The 24,672-nt window shown below is 38.8% G+C and overlaps 1 protein-coding gene across 1 annotated transcript in view; it reads left to right on the forward strand.

Annotated features, from left to right (window-relative positions):
• The window catches only part of htra4 (HtrA serine peptidase 4), a 61,459-nt gene that overhangs the window by 9,721 nt on the left and 27,066 nt on the right, over positions 1–24,672 (forward strand). The window contains exons 2-3 of the mRNA XM_020931030.2: positions 19,948–20,047; positions 22,444–22,648. Coding sequence (XP_020786689.1) covers positions 19,948–20,047; positions 22,444–22,648 — 305 coding nt within the window. The remainder of the gene's footprint in view (positions 1–19,947; positions 20,048–22,443; positions 22,649–24,672) is intronic.

The following is a 24,672-nucleotide window of genomic DNA, read 5'->3' on the forward strand; positions in this document are numbered from 1 at the left end:
ATTTTTCCTTTGTATATACCTTGTCAAGCTTTTAGTGTGAATCATTACAGTCAGAACAGAAAGAATTCAGATTTGCAGATGTGCTTAATAACAGTTATGAAGGATCATGTTCTATGTAGTTCCCTCTGGTTTACTCAATTGTACTGTATATTACTGTAGTACTTTTGAGGATACAACATCACAGTACTTCACTTACAACAAGTAAAAAACAGAGAAGTGAAAGGGACATATACCAGTTTGTTCCTGTAAAATTAATCATGCATGTATGAACAGTAAAGAAAAAAGTATTTTCTAAAAATATACCATATTTTCCACACTATTAGACGCGCTCATAAGCCTCCAACCCCATAAAAAAACGACTGCACACCCCGCAATCCAGAGCCCCTATACACAAATCCACTCGGGTGTCCCAGCACGACTTCAGTAAACTACAAAGCCGCACCACCCGCAGTGCACGCAAACACACACGGAGCAGACAGCGACCGCACAGCCAAAAACGACACACTCATCACTCCACGCCGACGAGGAACGGAACGGAACGGAAACGCGAGTGCAATGGCACTTCTAGACACAACTGAACAACTGAGTCACTGCGAACACGCCGACAATCCAGAGGTCCCAGACAGCACCCTCCCTACACGCCACAACTGAACAAAGCCCAGAGTCACCGTGAACGCACCAAACAAACAAAACCACTCACCCATCCAACTGTTGTGTTTCGTTTAAAGTCCAATGCGGTTTATTTGTGAAAAAAGTTCGAAGATAGACCATTCTTTGACATTGCGCCTTATAATCCAGAGCGCCTAATAGCCCGGAAAATACGGTATATATTTTTAGGAGAAGCATCAAGTCTTTTCAAGTCACAAGCCTCAAGTCCCAAAGTCATTGACCTTCAAGTCCAAGTCGAGCCCCAAGTCTTAGTCCATTTTATCAAGTCAAGTCTCAAATCCTAAAAATAGTGACTCAAGTCTATACATACAGAAATGATTATACTTGAATCAGTTTTCAAAAAATTGGTATTGTTGCGTCCCTAAACTCCAGGTATGTTTCTGATGATGAAATAACATTGTAACGTACAAGAGAAAACAGTGTAATATGGGCCCTTTAAAAACAGACATAATTATTACAGAATTACAGACAGTTTGGAGCAGCGTCAAGGAATTAATTAGACCCTTTATATTTTCAGTAACTAAAACAAAATCCTTATTAAACCTAAAAAACCTAGCGCAGTCTTGCATCCCCAAAACGTTTAGTCACGTCGTTATTTCAGTTATCCACGTTGCGCTAATCTCCATTGACAGACATAGTTTTAGGATTTTAATTCATTATTCCAGCAAATCCCGGTTCTCTGCTTGAGTCTGACAGGTACGAGGCTGACCTGCTCTCACCCTGACCTCCGCAGCAGCCTGTACACCCCCCCTTCCTCCCCTCTCCTCCCCTCTCTTCTCACCCCAGGCGCAGTGCATTGTGGGTAAAATGAGGGCGCCCCGTGACTGTGATCGTGTGGAGGTGTCAGACCTGTCAGTGCGTTACATCAGCTCCCCCTGCCGCTGTGAGAGCTCGAGTCGGGAGACAGCCAACACCGGGCCGTGTCTAATATATTATGTGTTTGTGAGTGAATGCAACACTGGAATTTGGTTATTTTCTAAGCAATACTCCGTGGGCTTTGGTACGCCGTGTCAAAGGTGCTTAGCTACAAAGTTGACCTATTTTTTTTGTCAAGTTTTACTATGTAACTTTTTGGTTCAGGTCTAAGTCATATTTATTCTCTTACAGGTGGTTTAACTGCACAAAAATACATAGAAAAACAAGCATTCTAATTTTGATTTGACCTGTAATTTGATGAAAATGATGTTTCTTTGCCTCGAATATTCCAAAGTCCGGTATTTCTTTTCTAAATTGGGGTATTGGAGACTGTAAATGTGATTCATAAATAAACCTTCAAGCAGACCTTAAATGTAAAATGGACTTTTTTAGAGCTTTTAAACACGTTATACCTGAAGTTGTATTGGGAGTGATTTGTGCATGTTTGAGCCATCTTTAAACACTTATTTTTAAGATGCCATATTGCCAATCATCTCCATTTTCGGCACATGCTCTGTACGTATTTTGATTTTATTTTCTTGATTGGTGAGACATGTAGGATTTTGCAGTGTAGTGTATAGGGATGGGCATTCGATGAAATTTTCTTAATCGATCGTCGGACGAATTAACGATCGATTATCGATTAATCATTAAAGTTTTTATATTAAAATGATCATTATTATTACTATCTGCACTACTAATCTGCATAAATAAATTCAACTTTATGACATATAAACCGTAACCACTCTAGTGCCACATCAATCCGTTTGACATTATTAATTATTAATGTGTTTAATTCAGTTTAGCGCAACTCTCACAGAAACGAAACTTAAAACCGCATCGCTAATTTGCATAAACTAAGCGAAGATAAAACTACAGCTCTTGTGCGCTGATGTGGTCAATTTCTGTCGGATTAAAAGACATGACTCAGGTGAATACAGGTTAGTGTGACCAGATTTGCGTTTGTCAAAACCAGGACACCGTACGGGGGGAGGGAGGTGGGGACTCGTCATCGACATTGTGCGACTCTCACCTGGTAAAACTTTTTCCCACTGGACACCGAAACATATGTGCTGCTTTATACACTGTGCACGTGACCTCCCACTTGTCCCGAACGCAACGGAAAGTGTGGAATTTCTTGTAGAAGTCATCGTTAAATACGCATTTGTGCTTCGGTACGTTGCAGACTGACCGAATGTTTGTGTTTGCTCGCTCCTTCTGATGCAGAGAGACACATGTACTGTTTGGTCACGCTACACACAGCAACCTACATTCGGTTTGTCGATTAAAATTAACGTAATCGACGAAATTCTTAATGATCAATTATCGATTAATCGATTAATCATGGCCATCCCTAGTAGTGTAGTCTTTTTGGGTCAAAAAATGCTGCTCACTACAGTGACACGCAGCTATCTATCGGCAGTCCCGATAGGTGAAGATTATTTCAACAGACAGATGATTTGTTTCTTGTTGTTTTAGATGAATATAGGTTCTTTAACATCATCTCTATTGCAATTCTAGAATTCCAGATTTTTATTGCTTGAAAATAGCTTTAAATACTGTTTGCAGGTTTGCCTTTTCAAAGATCTGACTTGTAACTTGGCCTGATGATGTCTTGTGTGGGTCTCCATGGAGATAAGTGCAATCCCATACTGTGATGTAAATATACGTGTGGGATGAGATCCTCGTTTTGGAGGATATGGAGTTAATATTGTGTCTAAATGAAATGGGAAACAGTCCCAGCGCTTGTAGTGCTTTCCATCCACTGTAAGAAACTTAAAGTGCTTCACATCAAGGAATCACCCAGTCACCCATTTACACCCTGGAAGCAAGATGGGTCAAGTGTCTTGCCCAAGAGAGCCACCCCCAAGCTGAGTTACAACAAGCTCTTTTGAGAGGCCATAAGCTCAGCTCAGACTGCAGAGACGGGCGTGAGGTCGGCTTCACCACTCACCCTGATCCAGAGAGGGGCCAAGAGGAGTTCACTGTGCTGTAGGTTCATTGTTGAGTTCACACTGACCCGAGCACACCGTGATCCAAAGCACTTCTGCGGTGACCTGACTAGTGGTCATGTGAAAAGTTTTTAGAGAGAGAAAAGTTAAGTCTTACTTTTTTGTATGCGCTGACAGCTCCATGCAAAAGACCCTGAACGGGAGGTTCAGGACATTACGTTCACGGTTTGTCCTTTTATCCACATGTCCTTGAATATTCAAAAGACATTTTGTTGATTCTCGAACAGCAGAACCTTGTAAACAACATCTTGAATGAGCACTCCATATTCAACAGTGTGAAAACCTCGTCATGTCAAATTACAATATAAGCTTTTTATGCGCTTACATTCAGCTTCTGCAGGCACTCCAAAAAATCAAAAGAATTGTCTTAATTAAAATCAAACAATTACATATACTGCTTTTCATAATAAAACATTCAGTTAATTTACTAAAAAATAAGGTAAATGCTCTATTTTCTGATCTATGTTATAATGTTGTTTCTTCGTGGAAATCATATTTGGAGTTGTGTTTTGTTTCAGTCACATGTTTAACACAGTCAAACTTAAATTCTTCTCTTAAACAGAAAACTCTGTTCCACATTGTGACAGTAATAAAGGAAGTGTTCCACTGTCTTTTTAAACTCCATACACCTCCACTAGAATCATTTGGGTCATTTCAGGTCTGGAATTGCAGAAGGTAAAGGGAGCGTCAATTTAAAAGTGACTAAACATGAAGACGTTGAGCAAAACACATGTACTTATATATTACAGATATATTATAAAATAGCTCTTAATTGCCATTGTGCTCTATCTGCACCTGAGTGTTTTATTGTTCAAGAATCAGAAAGTGCGCTGTAGCATTCTAGTTGTTTTTAACATTACCATGACAGCAGAACTGACTTGTATGTTGAATCATTAGGAAGCTTGGAATCAGAACCACTGCAAACAGTTTAAAATAGGCCTAAACCAATTCTGTGTTTCACTTTTTAAGACAGTAAAAACCAAGGACAGCACTTTTAAAATCAAAATGATATGATCTTTACTCACCGTATGGTAACAGTCAACGATGAACTCTGCCAGTGCTGGAAAGTAATGAAGTACAAAAGTAAAAGTACAATCCTTAAGTACAAATTTTAGGTGTCTGTACTTTTTACTGAAGAAATTTGGACAATGGCAGTGAATCCTTTTTACTTTTTACTTTACTACATTTAAAAGCTTGTATCTGTACTTTCTACTGGCCCAAACTTTGCCAAAGAGTGAGTCAAAATGATCGACCGCTCTGAGATGTTTGTAACAATTGAAAAAGCCGCTCTGAGTGCAGTTATTTCTCAAATAAATGGAAAATTACGCATCTCGGTCTGCGTAATTGCACATCCGTTGCTATTTTTATTTGAAAGATTTATTTCACTCAAACTGTACAAATCCAAATGTAATAAACAAGATGGTGGAAGTGATGTGGCTCTGTGACCTGGACTTGACACCAGCTGTTTTCCATGACTGACACCAGGAAAGTAAAGGGACAATTGCACTTTTTTTGTTTTGAGGCAATAAGGATATTTTTAGTTTACTTACAGACTTGATATTTTGCATTTTTGTAGCTAAGGCCCTAAATTAAGCATTTTTTAATGTCCAAAAAGTTGTTTATACATGTTTACTGTGTGTGTGGTTTTTTTTTTTTAATGAAAGAGTCTGAATTTTATTTATTTATTTATTTCATCTGTATTTCTGGTCCTGTAGCTTTTATTACAACCATATGACACAACTACAACATGCAGATTGTGAAATAACAGGTTGTACTGAAAAAAAGGATGTATAACACTTCATTAGGGGGTAAAAAGGAAAGTTTTAATAGGAAAATTAAGAAAAAAATCCAGGCGAGGAAAAATCTACTGAAATTGTCCTTAGGTCTGGAAGGGTTAAAAAAAATGTTGTACTTCCTCTGCCACTGAAGTCTGTCAATACACAGATTAACAAAAAGACTTAGTGATACTTAGTTGTAGCCGAAGGAGCTTTCTGGGTGGTTTTATGGCTGAAATAATCTCCTAAATAACCAACACGTGTTTTGACACATGGCATCGCATTCGGCTGTAAATCTTGATCGAATTCACTTCGTTGGTTTGCAGTGTATTTTGAAACCGAGCAGCACAGCCGTATCGCAGACATGACTCGGCGCTGAAAATGCTGACTCATGTTTTGTGGCTTGCAGAAGGGGGACAGATTGAGGTCACAATATGGACAGACAGACACATCATTACTATGGGCTGTTATGTAATCAGAGGAAGGTAGTAGTATTTATATATGAGATATGTATGTTTATGTAGTAATTTTAAAGATCCAATATTACACAAAATGGACTCTTGTGAGATTTAAGATGTGTTATAATGTTGTTACCTCATTTAAAACAGACCTGGAGTTGTGTTTTGATTCATTCACACGTTTGAATAACCTTCTATTGTTGTATTTTCTGGGCTATTAGATGCGCTCTTAAGCCTCCAAACGCATCAAAAAAACGGCCGCGCGATCCACAATCCAGAGCACCCCATACACGATTCCACTCAGGTGTCCCAGCACGACTTCAGTAAACTACAAAGCACGCAAACACACACGGAGCAGACAGCGACCACGCGGCGAAAAACATCCGCAGCCACACTCATCACTCCACGCCGACGAGGAACGGAACGAAGGAACGAACCGAAAAAGTGAGTGCAATGTGCCACTTCTAGACACGACTGAACAACTGAGTCACTGCGAACACGCCGACAATCCGTTGGTCCCAGACAGCACCCTCCCTACACGCCACAACTGAACAAAGCCCAGAGTCACCGTGAACGCACCAAACAAACAAAACCACTCACCCATCACACTGTTGGGTTTCGTTTAAAGTCCAGTGCGGTTTATTTGTGAAAAAAGTTTGGAAATAGACCATTTAATGACGTGCGTCTTATAATCCAGAGCACCTAATAGCCCGGAAAATACGGTATTTAGTTCATCATCCAAGTGATTGTAGTGGAGGTTTATGGAGTTTAAAAACACAATGGATCGCTTCCTGTGTTACCACATGACATCACAAGGTGGAACAGTTATGCAGGGTCTGTGTGTTAAACATGTGTGAATGAAACAAAACACAACTCCAGGTCTGTTTTTGCTGAGGAAACTACATTATAACATAGATCAGAAAATAAGTGTAATATGGGCCTTTGAACTTGGGGTCTTGACGAATTTTGCAACTAATGATTCTTTAGTTATTATTTTGTCAATGCTTTTTACTAGCGGGGTAACGATATCCAAGTCTCGATATGATATCGTCACGGTATGAATCTCATGATACGATATTTATTGTGATATGGTGTGGAGGCTCATGATTTGGGATGTAACAATATCCAAATCTCTCAGTACAATATTTTCATGATATACATCTCATGGTATGATATTTATTGTGATATTTTGTGGCGGCTACTATGCTACTTTTTCCTCCTAAGATGCCTTGACAAGACTTAATCCAAAGAACTAAGACTTAAAAGTGTTAGAACTGTTATTTCTTTATCTAGTCTTCACTGAAATGGTGCAAAGGATCATGGTCTATGTAGTTCCCTCTATCTTTTTTTTTTTAGATGTTTCTGCACCATAACTCTTAATTTAAGCAAAGAGACTTGTGAGTCGATATATTGTGATGGTCCATGATCTTATTGTGAGAACTTTGACGATACGATATCACGATATTTCAGTTATTGTTACATCCCTAGTTTTTACTTCACCTGTTTCTGTTTGTCTCACATTAAAGCACCACTGGGTTCTGAAAGTACATTTTCAAATTTTTCATACAGAGTTTTTGAGAAATCCAAATATTTGGCAAAAGGCAAAAGAGAAACTAACCAGTGATTTGGTAACTTATGTCGAAGGCAGTTATTTTCAGTCCCAAAACATAAACAAGTATTTCAAACTGAAAATTTAGCCAATTTTTTATCAGTTTAGAAAGTTTCAAATCTATATCTACTTTGGTGGTCCACAAAGCATGGTAAAAAATAAATTTCAGATAACCTCAATTAGAAACCTGCATGAGGTTTTAGCATCCAAAAGATGATTTAAGAAGAAATTTTGAAGAAAAAGGAGATGTTTTAGAGGTTGCTCAAACTGCATGAATTTTCCTGGAAATTTATTAATTTTGCATTTACAAGTAACTTTTTATGGACTTTATGGACTTTCTAAGTCATTTTTAATGCAAGTTTCAGTTTGTGTTTGCAGAATAAAATGACAAATTATTTTAATACACCTTATTTATTTTGCTGGTGTATGTTATAATATAGGGCAATTTTGAGTAGCCTCTAAATATTAATTTGCATAAAATTTTGACCCAAATATTTTGGTCAGATATGGAGGGTTCTAATCTAGTGAATCTAAAAAAAAAAAACTTAAAAAAAAACCCCCAAATATCTACTGTATGTTAGAAAAGTCCACACTGAATTCTACAATTACACAACGTTGTGATGTAGGCTTATACATATAGTAATATATAGTACAGTGACATAGTATTTGAGTCATTTTAAAGGTGGTGGTGTAACTTTGCTGGTGGAGGGTCCGTCACCTCCTGGTTTCTATGGATATGTCATTGCTCTGCCTGGAATGTTCCACAGTACGACGTTAACCAGGTCTAACTTACATTTATTTAATTACAGGTGGTTTTATAACTCAAATACTCAATAATAATAACTCAAAAATACTTAGAGAAACAGACATTCTGACTGTGAGTGGGGTCGCCTCTCCATAAATCTGACTTGACAAATGTAACTTGTTCTGGTTTGATCGCCATGCTGTGGAACATTCCAGACAAAGCAATAACATCTCCATGGAGAAAAGTGTGTGACGGACCCTCCATCAGAAAAGTCACACAAAGCATCGTTGAGTGTGGAAATGTGGAGTGTGATGTTCTTAAATGTAAGAAAGAGAGAATTCATGGTCTGGTGTAAATCAACTCTTCTTTCGTGTGTCTTTACACATTAACCCTGTTAAAATAAACCATTAATCTAAACTAATATTATAAATGTGACTTTTTATTTTTATTTTATTTGCCTTCTGGTACAATGGGTGACTGAATGGACGACCAGTGTGCATTTATAGAATTATATGAGTTTTTACTGTTAAAACATATTGTGGAAAACATGCATTCTTACTGGGACTGGGGTAGCCTTTCCATGGATCTAACCTGTCACTTCGCTTGGTGACATCTCCATAAGATAAATGCATTAACGCTACGGGTTAGACGAGATACAATTTCCACAAAACGAGACACGTGATTGGAACTATGACAATGATACAAGATGAGATTTTGACATTCTTTATAATAAATAAATTGTACAGTCCAGTTTCTAATTTTGGCCTCACCATTTTTCCATACTTTTTGGGACAACTTCTCATACCTCACCAGTGCTTAACTCCATTTTCTTATCCAATCCAAATGTAAATGGGGGGAAAAAATCTCACAAGATAATTTTCAGCATGTGTGCACAATCTCATGGCAATTTAGTCTTGTGAGATCTTGTCCCATCGCTAATTAACGCCATACGAAAGAACATTCCAAGAAAATCCAATTTATCTCCATGAACACAATCAAGTAGCAGACTCCCCACCAGAAAAGTGAGCTACGTTCAGACTGCAGCCTGAAGTGACCCAAATCTGTTTTTTCGCCCTTTTAATGAATCTTTTAATGAATGATCTTTCTGAATGACCAGCGTATCCCCACATTTGAACGTCAGGTGATTTTTAGTTTTTGTAATTCAGTAATATTATTTTATTTCCTGTCTTTGTTTAAAGGTTATTATTAGGATATTTTTGTTTCTGATCATGTTTATGATTTTTTAGTATTAAAAGGGGGATCCAATTATTTCTATTAGTCGAGAAACAGCAGTTTTTGTTTGGTAATTGATTTGGGGGAGGAGTCTCGTACTATAAAAGGGGACTCCCATCTGCACAGAGGCAGTAAGTGTTTTGAGGAGAGCTGTGTGCACCACAGGCACCAGCTCAGGAACTATTGAAAGACTACCACAACCTGTAAATATCTATATATCTTTTCCAATTTTTCACTGTTTTTGCTCACTTCTGTAAATAAATTCACAAACACTATTTTTGACCACGCCATATTATTTCTTTTCATTAAAAACAACCCACAACACTACCCCAAGTTGAAGACTTTTTTAAGACCTTCTTAAGACCACTTAAATGAAAATTAAGACCAACATCACACCCATTATGCAGGCGAAAAACACCAGATTCAATTCGAATAATGACCAACCAACTAATGTATTTTTCGGACTATAAGTCGCACTTTTTTCATGGTTTGGGTGTTTCCTGCAACTTATAGGTGAGTTTCATTGTTGACAAAAGTGCGTGTTGCATGCTGGGAATTATTTTGGTCGGCGGCAATAAACACTAATTCAACATGACGGACGGAGTGAGAAAGCACGTAAAGGGTATTGATCCTGGTTATTTATCCACTCTAACGGCAGAGGACCCAAGATGATTTGACCAGAAATTGGTCATAAGCATCGATGGACGACAAATCACCCTTTTCAACCCTGACAAAGCCTGGACTAAACCAAATTTCTAGTCAGAATCGCCAAATACCTGGACAAATATTCACTTGGGCGATATCCACAATGACTTGGTGGAAACTCCTGGGTCCATTCACAGCAGAAAAGATGAAAACCTCCAAGAGTCTCTATTGTTGATGTTGATTTTGTTTGTGAACTTTTGTTGTGCATTAAGTTTACCATTATCATAAATACGCGAGGTTACGCACTGTGTTTGACCACTGTTTCTTGCCTCCGACCAAAATATTTCAGCATGCACGGGCAATAACCCACCACTCTTGGCTGCGACTCTGCACCCATGTCATTGTTCTTCCACGTTCCAGTAACATTGACTCATTGCTACAGCCCCACAAAACGCCATGGCCAAAAACCTCGTCCTTCTTCTTTTCAATCTCCTCCTTAAAACAAATAAGCTGTACATGTTTTGGCTCAGCCCGACAGCAACTTTAAATTCACTGCATGTGACGCCGTCGTGTTCTCCAATGCACATGCGGGAGACTTTTGGGGCGTTTAAAGTTCACATTGGAGATCACATATAAGTCGCACTTAATGGGAAACGTGAACGACCGCACAAAAAAATCCAAATTGAGCATTAAGCCCTGCAGTCTGAATGTAGCATTAGTGCACTTTAAGTACAATCCACATCTCCTCTCCCCACCTGGCTGCAGTCACGAGCCTTGGCATGTCTTTAAAAACGCGAAAGTGAGAAGGAACGGTGCACTCCACAGGGCTGGCTGCCTGGGGGGAGCGCATTGTTGATTTGTCGGTAGCGCTTTCAGAGGAGAAAAAAGAATGAAAAGCTTGGGTTTGTGCCAACAGCCTCTGGCAGTACCCACACATCATTTGCATTTAAAGCCGTCGCCGCGGAGACAAGTTTATTTGTGCAGCTTAGTAAACACGGCATCAGTCACCGGGAAGCGGCCATTTCAGAGGAATTACGAGGAAAAAAATGGATGACAAAAAATGCAATATTTGATCAAAGCCTGCTCATCTACTTTCAATTGACTTTACGCGCTGGAGTCCCTCTGCCGGCAGCTCTGTGGCGAAGGTGGATTAGGCCAAGTTTCAGTCCATGTGCTAATCTTACCATACGCACTTAAAGGACCTATATTATTCTATTTTCAAATGTCTTATAATGTAGTTTCATCATCACAAACAGACCTGGAGTTGTGTTTTGTTTCATTCACATGTTTAATGCACAAATCCTGCATAATTACTGTATTTTCCGCACTATTAGGTGCTCTGGATTATAAGGTGCACTGTCATTGAATGGTCTATTTTCGAACTTTTTTCACAAATAAACCGCACCGGACTTTAAATGAAACACAACAGTTGGATGGGTCAGTGGGACTTTGTTTGTTTGTGGCGTTCACGGTGACTCTGGGCTTTGTTCAGTTGTGGCGTGTAGGGAGGGTGCTGTCTGGGACCAACGGATTGTTGACGTGTTCGCAGTGTCTAAGTTGTTCAGTTGTGGCTAGAAGTGGCACATTGTACTCGATTTTTTGGCTCGTTCCTCCGTTCCTCGTCTGCGTGGAGTGATGAGTGCGGCTGTGGGTGTTTTTCGCTGCGCGGTCGCTGTCTGCTCCGTGTGTGTTTTCGTGCGCGGCGGGTGGTGCGGCTTTGTAGTTTACTGAAGTCGTGCTGGGACACCCGAGTGGATTCGTGTACAGGGCGCTCTGGATTGCGGGGTGTGCAGTCGTTTTTTGATGGGGTTGGAGGCTTAAGGCTTAATAGCCCGGAAAATATGGAAGGCTGAGTTCTTCTCTCAAACTGACATCACAAGTTGAAATGGAGCATTTTGAACATGTGTGAATGTAACAAAACACATCTCCAGGTCTGTTTTTGAGGAGGTAACAGCATTATAACATGGACTAAAGCTCACAAGTGTCAATTTTGAGCAATGGATTAAATTAGACTCAACTTTAACATCATTACACATGTATAAATACCTAGTAACAAAATGTGGTTTAGCATCAAAAGTACAAGGAGCAGCAAGTGTGATATTTACAGAATGTGCAGGATATACAATATAGACAATGCATATTACAAAGTAGATTGTAGTGAATATCTGCAAATAAATATGTCAGTATGAACAGGAGGGAATTAGGTATAATATACACGGGGATATAAAAGCAGATGTAGTGTAAACAATAATACAATTTACACAAAAAACTTTACTAGAATATGAACAAATATACAGGTGTGCAATAGAAAATATAAATATGTATGACATATCTAAATGAAGCAAAATACATATATGAACAGGTGCGCTGTAAATAAATACATATAAAGTGATGTGTCAGATGTAATATGAACATGTAAACATGATATGCAGACATGTACAGCATTGGTGATATGTACATGTAGTTTGGATGGAGGGATTGGACAGTGGACAGGGACATTCAGTGTCCGTGTGGGAGATGAAGAGGGAGGGGGCGAGTGGGTGACATGGTCGGGGGACATGTGCGTTCAGCGGGGGATAGAGTTCAGTAAGGAAACAGCTGTGAGTAAGAAACTATTCCTGAGTCTGCTGGTTTTAGTCCGAGGGCTTCTGAAACGCCTTCTGGAGGAGATGGAAAAGTCTGTGGTTGGAATGTGAGAAGTCCTTGCCCGGCGCAGGCATCGCTTCTTCTGGACGTCCTCAATAGCAGGTAGTGGAGTCCCTGTGATGCATTGGGCAGTTTTCACCACCATCTAATATAGTACATTTAAAGTGCACACGACAAGGTTACACTGTGCATTTCACCAAAACATATACCGTATTTTCCGGGCTATTAGATGCGCTCTTAAGCCTCCAACCCCATTAAAAAACAACTGCGTCCCCTGCAATCCACAGCGCCCTATACACGAATCCACTCGGGTGTCCCAGCACGACTTCAGTAAACTACAAATCCGCAACACCCGCAGCGCACGCAAACACACACGGAGCAGACAGCGACTGTGCAGCAAAAAACACCCACAGACACACTCATCACTCCACGCCGACGAGGAACAGAACGGAGGAACGAACCGAAAAAACATGTGCAATGTGCCACTTCTAGACACAACTGAACAACTGAGTCACTGCGAACACGCCGACAATCCAGCGGTCCCAGACAGCACCCTCCCTACACGCCACAACTGTGTTTCTCTTGTGTTTCGTTTAAAGTCTGGTGCGGTTTATTTGTGAAAAAAGTTCGAAGATAGACCATTTAATGACAGTGCGTCTTATAATCCAGAGTGCCTAAGAGAACGTAAAATACAGTATTAACATAATTTTATTCATGTTTTTACTAAAAATCTTGCCTTTTTTTTTAGATTTTTGTTTGGGTGAAGTTTATACTTTTAATCCCTGGTTGGGCATGGTCGCCAGATATGAAATACAATTTAATTCTCAGCTGTTTTCCCCACAAACTGCCTCTTCACTAAAACAAATTTTGACCATCTCACCAAACAAAGTCATAATAAGAAAACCATGCAACCCTGTCATATGCACTTTAAGGCTGACCAATTTATCTATTAACTCCCCTGCAAATTTCCAGTTAACCTAAAGCTAATAGAGATGCATGTTGTTTTTGTGACTTTGAGACTTTTCCTCCACCACATAAATGAACGTGTTGGTGTATAGTAGTTGAGTGTTGGATAATTCTCAGAAAGTCAGTGTCTTTATGTCTGTTGCAAGGATATAATAAGTTTTGCAATACACATAAACAATTGTAGTCTCCAAACAGTCTTCAGCTCTTCAAACTTGATATCCCTGATTGGATTATAAAGAGTATATTGTGCTAAATTGACTTTTTGAGCAGTTACTCAAATGATATTACTGTTCCCTTATTTAAAAATCCCAGTTAAAACTACTTGACAACAGTTAAAGGCTGCGAGGTTAATCATATCTAATGGAAATGGTAATAAAATTATAATCAGCAAATGGCAAGCAAAGGCTTCAATTATGTAGATAATACATTATCATCTTCAGATAAGTTTTCCATTTGCATTGATTTTAGTTCAGATTTCAGACCTCTGCAAACATGTACGGTTCTGTTCAGTCTTCAGTCTTGTGACCTTTTGTATTGTTGCCTTTAAACATGCTCTTGAATACCTTTGCTTTAGCATCTCATGCTTTTAGAACTTATATAGTTATTAGGGGTCTAACAATATCCAAATCCCACGATACGATATCATGTGCATTTTGGGGTTGCCAAAAACAAACGAACGAAAGATATGGGAAGGGAATAGAAAATATGGAAATGTAAATTTGATTTGACAGCTTTAAAAATGTAAATACACACATGCAAACACTGCACTGAGAAACTCTGTACTACACACACCCTCCCCAATCCCCAATCCCCCCTCACCCTTTATTATTATTATTATTATTATTATTATTATTAATTTTTTTTTATTTTTGTATGCGTGTTAAATTTGTGCATCAAATTTGACAAATTATAAATAAATAAAAAATAAATTAAAAAAAGATACAATATCATCACGGTATAAACCTCACGGTACAATATTTATTGCGATATCATGGGAAAGCTCACGATATGGTGGGGAGGCTCCTGATTAGGGATGTAACAATATCCAAATCTTTCGGTACGATATTTTCACGATATACATCTCACAGTACGATATTTATTGTGATATTTTGTGGAGGCTTACAAACAAAACTATTAATATGATACTTTTTCTATTAAAATGCCTTGACAAGACTTAACAAAAAGAACTAAGACTTAAAAGTGTTAGAAGTGTTATTTCTTCTTATAGTCTGCACTGAAATGGAGCAAAGGATCATGGTCTATGTAGTTCCCTCTGTCTTTTTTTAGCTATTGCTGAGAGAGAGAGACTTGTAATTTGATATATTGTGGTGGTCCACAATACTACTGTGAGAACTTTGACGATACGATATCACAATATTTCGGTTATTGTTACATCTCGAATAGTTATAGATTAGAACTTAATAATGATCATGTATAAAACCAAACATTATTTTTTATCTTGAGCACTTTCCATACTTAAATCTGGTATAGTGCTTAATCTTCTGGCAGCAGAGAGATTTACTATAGGGAAAAACTCATCTAAACTAATAGGAAATATGCCCTGATGTTAATGTAAGCATGCAGTAGTAATGAACGGGATTTGATGATAGAAATGCACAAAGTCTGACAGTCATTAAAAGACTTTAAAAAGGCACAGGGTTTCTACACGTGTTACAACAATCTTGGAAAATTTCTAATTATCTGAGCCTCAGAAACAGCGGTCTTTTTACATTGTGTCAAGTCCAACTCCAGTTAGTTTGTTGAGATAACAATGATTTTATTCTGCAATATATATCTAAACTAGGGATGGGCATTCGATGAAATTTTCTTAATCGATCGTCGGAAGAATTAACGACCGATTATTGATTAATCATTAATGTTTTTATATTAAAATGATCATCATTATTATTACTATCTGCACTACTAATCTGCATAAATCAATTCAACTTTATGACATATAAACATAACGACTCTAGAGCCACATCAGCCTGTTTGACATTATATGTGTTTAATTCAGTTTTGCGCAACTCTCACAGAAACTAAACTTAAAACCGCATCGCTAATTTGCATAAACTAAGCAAAGATAAAACTACAGCTCTTCTGCGCTGATGCGGTCAACTTCTGTTGGATTAAAAGACATGATTCAGGTGAATACAGGTTAGTGTGACCACATTTGCGTTTGTCAAAACCAGGACACCGTACGGGGGGAGGGGGGTGGGGACTCGTCATCCACATTGTGCGACTCTCACCTGGTAAAGCTTTTTCCCACTGGACACTGAAACATATGTTCCTGCTTTGTACACTGTGCACATGGCCTCACACTTGTCCCGAACGCAAAGGAAAGCGTGGAATTTCTTGTACAAATCATCGTTAAATACACATTTGTGCTTCGGTGCATTGTAGACTGACCGACTGTTTGTGTCTCGTTCCTTCTGAGTGCAGAGAGACACATGTACAGACCCCTGTTTGGTCACGCTACACAGCAACCTACATTCGGTTTGTCGATTAAAATGTTACTCGACGTAATCGATGAAATTCTTAATGATCAATTATCGATTAATCGATTAATCATGCCCATCCCTGATCTAAACACAGATATAATTGAACTGTACAAATGCATGAACTTCCTCAACTTGGGAGAACTCGTTGTCACCTTAAAAACCTCCACTTCACAGCGGTCGGCGTGTGTCCATTGATATAATGTGCTCCTCCCTGCATAAAGAGCAAAACATCTTCAGTCCCATGATCCGGTCTCTATAGAAACAGGAGGTTGGAGCTAGGGGCCAATTAATCGTTTCCTTTAAGGGCCCTGCTTTGACTTCGATTCTTTTTAAGAGTGTCATTAAAGCGAGCCAGTGACAGCCTTTAAGTAATATGGACTTTTACCGACACACAACGTCTAGACACAGATGTAAAAGAGACCAAAATTGGCTGACTTTCCATTATGTTGTCATCTCTGCAAAACAGGTCAATACCAATTATGACGTCCGTTTTAGCACGTAATATATGACCTTGCCTGCTTTAAGGGACCCATTAAGGCTTTTAAAATTGTACCGCCCAAAAAGATATGTATTTGACCTAAAATGTGTCACTTAAAAGTTGAAGTTATTTAATAATGTAGCAAGGAGACAATGAAGGTGATTCTCAAACAGCCATTTTCGCGAGCTTGTCATTTTAAAAAGCCTAAATGAGGTTTGCAGCTTCAGTCCAGACTCGGAAATGATATATTGTTAAATTTGCAAAGAGAAAAGGGTCTGTCAGCCTTTCACTTCGAGAATACTAGCATGGATGAGTAGAAACTTTGTTCGACAACTTGGAAAGCCATTCAGAACCGAACATGCAAACTCAACAAAAGGAGAGACAGTTAGGAGGTCTGGTAATTGAACTGTGTACCCTCTTGCTGTGAGGTGAGAGGGGAAATCACTTTGTTGTGATGTTACCTGGTAAATTGATTGTGCACCAATGAAAAGTTTGGATACTTTTTCATTCATATTTCTTGTTTATTTTTATCATTATTTCCACTGAAGATTCTCATTGAAGACATCAAAACTATGAGTGACACAAATGGAATGTAGTAAACAAAAACTAAACCAAAAATAACTCAAAACTTAGAAAAAAAAAGAAAAAAAAAAAAAAAAATAGTCACCCTTTGCTTTGATCACTGCTTTGCACTTTTGGTATTTCTCAGCTCATTGAGAGAAGGCCAAGTGTTTGGAGTGTTGTCAACAAAGCAAAAGATGGATAATTTGAGAATGTGATAATATAAAATTTGAAAACATTTAGTTGGCTTGTTTAACTAATCTTGCTTCATATTTTTGATGTCTTCCATAAATGGATGCAGAAAGTACTAAGCATAAAGAAAAAACAAAACATTGAATTAGAGTGTAACCAGACATTTGACTGGTTGTGTATATTAGGGCACGATTTTTTTTTTTTGTGGCCAATATTCCAATAAAATGTGAGTTGGAGGTGCTGATAACCAATATATTAAAAAAAAAAAAAAATTTCTGCCTCTTTACATCATATTTAAAGACAGGAGGTCGGCATTTTTGCATTCTAGCCAGTAAAGAAAGTAAGTAAACTACCGCTATCATGTGAATCATTCACAACTCTATGTTAATGTGTGTCGAGTAACATGTGTAGAGCCACCATAGTCCCTTAGCTAAGCACTAACCAATGAGAAAGAATGAAAAGTGTGTTGCAAATGTGCCCAAAACCGACACATTTGCGACACTCACTGCTCACACAGGCACCTCTCAGATCATAGGTCTGCACTAATCAGTGTCCTTTTAATCTTGACACAAAACCATCTGGTCCATAAAAATAATATAATCCAGCATGTTGACAGCAGCTGTGTGTTGTTTCTCTTCTCCGCACTTGCACTTTGATATAAACAGCAGTAGTTTTGTTTCTGGCCTAAACTGTGCTGAAGTTCACTTTTATTTATCGTCAGTTTGGTGGATCAGACACAAGAGTGTTTAAACACAGTTACAAGAGCGTTTAAAGCAGCGCCTCAGTGTTGTGCACATGGATCTATGACTGTGTATGGGTGTAAACAAGAGCACATGAGTGATGTGACTCTGGGGTGCGTTCAGGGGCAGTACGGCATCACAGACACATTACTATACATATATATATATATATATATATATATATATATATATATATATATATATATATATATTATATATATATATATATATATATATATATATATAGTATATAATACTATATATTAATGATGACTCCGCAGATAAATATTGATGCGGCGCCACATATTAGGACATATATCTGTGTGTAAATTGGATTAAATGAACATAATATAGAGAGTCTAAGCTTTCTAACACATATAACATGCCCACATGCACTATATCGGCAAGATTTAGGCCGATAGCTGATATGTCTCCAAGTGTCCATATCGGCCGATAATATCCAGCCAACTGATTGTGTATGAAAGGTTGAATATGCGACTTTTCTGATAGAGATAGATAGAGATAGTTTGTCACTAAACAGCTGCATCTGTATTGGATTTATTCAATAGGCTCTGCACACAGTAGCATGCAAGCTAGTGTACTGTGTCTCAAAGATAAAGCATAAAATAGAAAATAAACCAATGAAACATACTCATTAATATAAGTAAAGTTGTTTACTTCAGTTGCTGCATTGTTATAGTATTTATTATGCCTACAAATTAGCATTAGCATTGGCATTGAGACACAAACATCTCCTTTTCTAAACACAGACGTGTCCCCCGGTGAAGTCTTCACCTCTTCTGTTTACTCTTTAACATCCTCCCACAGCGCTCTGTCCACTCTCTCATTTTTAATTGTTTATTCATTTTAACAAAAAGTCCATAGAGATAGAATTACATTTGCAGAGACAATTACAGACATATTTATTTCTAAAAATCCTTCATAAACATAATATACTCTTAGTACTGTGACCATGCTCGCCTGTCCTTAAACGTGACATGTAACCTCATTACTGTGTTCATGGAGATGGATCAGTTTAATGCCGTACTGTAGAACATTTCTGGCAACGCAACTATATCCTTTTTCCATAATGACAAGCATGAGGCATATTTTCACCAAAACAGTTACATAATGTACCTTTAAAATCAATCCTTGTATCATTCATTCATCGTTCATTCGTTTTTCAATATAAGACCAAAAATAAGAAAACTAAAAAACAAATGTTTTCTTCATTATTTGTCTCCAAAACCAAAATGAAAAAACGGATAATGGTCAGTCTGGTCCCGGTCTCAGTCCTGATCTCAGTCTCGGTCTGGTCCCAGTCTGGTCCCGGTCTCAGTCCCGATCTGGTTCCAGTCTGGTCCCGGACCTGGTTCAGCATCACAGTCACATAAGTCAAAACGGGAAATGTCCTTTATCCATTTTTTCCATTCTTCATTTAAACACAAAATCGAAAACTGAATCATTACCCGTTTTTTTCATTTTGGTTTTGGAGATAAATAATGAAGAAAACAGTTGTTTTTTCGTTTTCTAATTTTGGGGTTTTATATTGAAAAACGAATGAACGAATGATACACGGATTACAATCTTTTGTGGTTAACAATTTTATAACTGAATAGGAAGGTACTCTCTACACAACAGCTTGGGTTGGTCTGCATTTTGTGGGTTCTCTTGAAAAAAAACAACAACAAAAAATCATCAATGTATTTTGGGTTAGTCAGCTCCACCACACATTTGCCATAGTTTATACCACTTTCGATAATTCTCATAAGTGATAGTGATTTGTGTATGTTCTTGTACAGGTCTGGAGACTCCCCTGAGCATGCGCTACAGGTTTAACTTCATCGCAGACGTGGTGGATAAGATCGTCCCAGCTGTGGTACACCTCGAGCTTTTCCAACGGTAAACAGCAAATCAGCACGATCACTACAGTACACTTTATACTTCCATGTATCACAGGTTTGTAGATTGTGTGTGCTCTTCTTACTCTCAGGTGGAATCCTATACTCCTTAAATGTATAGTACTTTTCTAGTGGTGGTGTTTTTTATTATAATTTTTGTACTGGAATCGACATATGATCAGTATCACGTCTATTCTGTATTGAAATTGAGTTTGAAATTATCAAATCATATCGTGATAACACTTATGTCCATGTGACGCCACCGGGTCGTTACAGTTCAGATCCGTGGAGAGGTGATCCTGTTCGTATTAAGAAAGCATACAGTTTTATAACAACTAAATACATGTAATTGAACAAAGCAAGATAGTATTTTAATTCCACACTAGGGCTGGGTATCATTAAGAAGTGGCCGATACGATACATACCTCGATACATAGGCCACGATACGATACATATCTCGATTCAGTGCACTTTTGATTCGATACGATACATTTCAAAATGATTCAATAAGGCTCAATTAAAAATAAAGGCTAAATGATGGCTGTGATACTAAAAGTTTTTGTTAAATCACTTTTTGTGCAAAGTTAAAATGAAAAAAGCCCATTTCACTCATCAAAACAGTGAATATGTCAAATGTGTTGCCTGAACAAGTTTCTTTTGTCTAAACAAGCAACAAAACTGTAGCGCTGTAACAAAATAATTTAGTAAAATATACCAAAACATACCTTTGGCGATATATCAATACAGCAGCCCAGGATATTGATACCATATCTTCACATTAAACCAGTGATACTCTCTCTTTTTTTTTTTCACAAGAGCCACACTGGAAGAGCAAAATCAAGAGAAGAGCCACTTATACCAAGTCACCTTTACAAATGTGCATTTCTACATATAAATTGGACAACCCTAACCTTAACCCTCCCACAAATAAGAAACACAGTCAATACATTTTCAGTTCAAAGATTTACCTTAATACTGGGATGAGTGGAAGCTGCATGCATGTCCTTCACTTTCTTCATAGATAGTAGATTTATATAGTCAGTTTTCTTAATCGATCGTTGGGAGAGTTAACAGTTGATTTTCGATTAATCATTAACGTTTAATATTCAAATTATCATCATTATTATTACTATTACTAATCTGTATAAATAAACTCAACTTTACAACATATAAACCATAAGCACTTTAGAGGCACATCAGCCCGTTTGACATTATAATGTGTTTAATGCAGCTTTGACACTTTTGTTTACGTTTCACAAAAACTAAACTTAAAACCACATGATTCATTTGCATAAATTATAAGCGCTGGAAAAAAAACAGCTCTTTCCTTGTGAGCTGATGCAGTTCAGTTTCTGTCGGACTAAAGGACACGACTCAGTGGAATATGAGTTCTTTCTGTGACAGAGGGATGATGATGATGATGATGATGATGATGGTGAGTCTGTTCTGTTTGTATATTGTGTTGGAGATGGTTCAGAGATGGTTTTCAGAGATCAGATGTGTGCAGGTCATACAAGTGCAGGTCATAGGTGTGCAGGTCATATGAGTGCATGGTCATATGAGTGCAGGTCATACAAGTGCAGGTCATACATGTGCAGGTCATACGAGTGCAGGTCATACAAGTGCAGGTCATACATGTGCAGGTCATACGTGTGCAGGTCATATGAGTGCAGGTCATATGAGTGCAGGTCGTACGTATCATGAGTGCAGGTCATTCGTGTGCAGGTCATATGAGTGCAGGTCGTACGAGTGCAGGTTGTACGAGTGCTGGTCATACGAGTGCAGGTCATATGCGTGCAGGTCATACAAGTGCTGGTCATATGAGTGCAGGTCATTTGTGTGCAGGTCATATGTGTGCAGGTCATATGAGTGCAGGTCAGTACGTATCATGAGTGCAGGTCATTCGTGTGCAGGTCATATGAGTGCAGGTCATACGTGTGCAGGTCATATGAGTGCAGGTCATACGTGTAGGTCATGAGTGCAGGTCATTCGTGTGCAGGTCATATGAGTGCAGGTCATACGTGTGTGCAGGTCATACGTATCATGAGTGCAGGTCATACATAAATATCTACAAAAACAGGCGTTCTAACAGTGAGTGGGATTGCCTCTCCACAGATCTGACCTATAACTTGTAACTGGTGTGTCTCCATGAGGAAAAAAAAAAAGTTTAATACCATACTGACCCCCCACCAGAAAATTTACACAATGCATCTTTAAAGACACAAATCAGCTCACCTATTAGTTCCAGCTAAATCACTTCTTTCTCTTCAAATTAAAGTTTAATTTGACTAACAGGGTTTTAGACAGAGCAGTGCCTTCTGTTAGCAGAATTCACTGAATGTTGTGGTGTCATCTCCTCATCTCCACCCTAACCACTCTCTCTGCATGTCTCTGTAGGCTTCCCTTCTCCCCAGATGAGGTGTCGGTCTCCAGCGGCTCTGGCTTCATCGTGTCGGAGGACGGCTGGATCGTCACAAACGCTCACGTCCTGTCCAACAAACAGAGGGTCAAAGTGGAGCTGAAGAGCGGTCTCCAGTACGACGCCGCGGTCAAAGATGTGGACCAGAGGATCGACATCGCACTCATCAAGATAGAGCCTGAGGTAACAGCTATACTATATGTTATTCATGTTTTCCATCTGGGCGACATGGAAACACAAATTTGTGGAAAAATTAGTTGGTTCCAAATGATTCTAGAGCAGCTGACTCAATGGTAAGATTATTTTGGAGATTTCTTTAAAGGTGCACATGTAACTTATTGGTTGGAAGCTCAGAGTTTCAATGGATGTGTCATTGTTCTACCTGGAATGTTCCACAATATGACATTAAATAGACCTACCTTACATGTATTCAATTACAGGTGGATTTATAGCTCAAAAATACCTAGAAAAACAGGTGTTCTGACTGTGAGCAGATACGGACTGAACCGGGACTAAAACAGGACTAAACCAGGACTAAACCAGGATTAAACCAGGTCTAAATCAGGTCTACATCAGGTCTGAACCAGGACTAAACCAGGACAGAACCAGGACTGAGTGTTCGCACAGCCCGGAGGTGCGCCCGTGTAGAATGTTGGGTGATAAGGACTGAGACTGGAACCAGCCTGGGACTAGACCTGGACTGAAACCAGGACCAGATCGGGACTCAGACCAGGACCAGACCGGCTTAGTCTTTGCTTAGTCCTGGTTTACTCCTGTTTTAAGTCAGTCCTGATTCAGTCCAGTATTTCAGTTTAAGTCACGGAAACGGTCATTATCCGTTTTTTTTATTATTCATATACAGTCGTCCCTCACTATAACGTGGTTCACCTTTTGTGGTCTCGCTGTTTTGCTGATTATTTTACTGCAATTTTGCATGTTTTTTTTAACAGCGTTTGAACCCGCATTGTGCTCTTCCCCCTGTGTCCTGATTGGCTAAGGGACTGTAGACCATTGTCAATCAGTCTCTTCCGTGCTGTGTCTCCTGTACAGTACAGAATGTGACAAATGACAAATTTACATACATGTTCGATCTCTAGCAGTGTGATTCTGAAGTGCAGCACGATGGGGCAATTGCCGAGCTTACCTCTGTGAGGTGCGGAGCTCTCTGTCGGTCCTTTCTCCTGCGGTCACCTCCGAGCCTGTCCCGACAGTGAGTCCTGGTTCACTTCTGGTTTACTCCTGTTTTAGTCCTAGTTCAGTCCTAGTTCAGGACTGATTCCATGACTACTCTTCAGTCCAGGAATCAGTCCCAGTTCATTCCTGGGTTAGTCCTTGGGTTTAGTTTTCATTCACTCCGTGTCGTATGCAGCGCAAAAGTTTGATATAATCTCGGGTCTCCAAAATGGACCTGTGCAGGACTGTGGACTATGGACCCGTGCAGGACTCTGCTCTGTAGGGCTCCATTACGGAATAAATGAATCTTCGCTTCGTTACATAAGGAAGGAGGAAAATAAGAAAAGGACGACAGCAGCAATAAGTTTTAAGAAGGATGTAAAAATGGTTGTAAGTGTCCTGTGTGAGAAAAGTGTATAAAGTGTGTGGTGAGGGGTTTTACAGCCTTAAAACAGGTATAATCATTGTAAGAACATAACCCCCGCGATAAACAAGGGACCACTGTAAACACAAAATCGAAAACTGAAAAAACAAATCGTTATCCATATTTTCATTTTGGTTTTGGAGACAAATAATGAAGAAAATAATAGTTTTTTCATTTTCTTTTTTTTTGGTTTTATTTTGAAAAACAAATAAACGAATGATACACGGATTTAGGGACACAGTTAACTTTAAGAAATTTAAAAGCAAAGTCTTACATACAGTTCCTAAAGTTACTAAAGCTGTATTTTTTAGAACATAAATATAGTTGTCAATCACCTCACAGCACTAGAGTCCACTTGTCATTCACTCCGCGGGTTAAGTGACGGTGAGACGTCGCTGTAGTCATAACTGCCCTAAATGACAGATATGTGGCTATCATTCCGCTCCAATGGAATCCTCGACTAACGCTCACGTCTCACTCACACATACACTTTCTTGCCCAAGGACACAACAACAGTACGCACTTGTCAGAGCCAGGATTTACCTCTTGAGCCACTATTGCCCTGCACTGAAAGTACTTTGAGTGCTATGTAATTATTATTTTATTTCCT

The sequence above is a fragment of the Boleophthalmus pectinirostris genome, unplaced genomic scaffold (genome assembly GCF_026225935.1).
Source record: "Boleophthalmus pectinirostris isolate CB_2022bp ecotype Guang Dong unplaced genomic scaffold, ASM2622593v1 HiC_scaffold_4, whole genome shotgun sequence".
Taxonomy (NCBI): domain Eukaryota; kingdom Metazoa; phylum Chordata; class Actinopteri; order Gobiiformes; family Gobiidae; genus Boleophthalmus; species Boleophthalmus pectinirostris.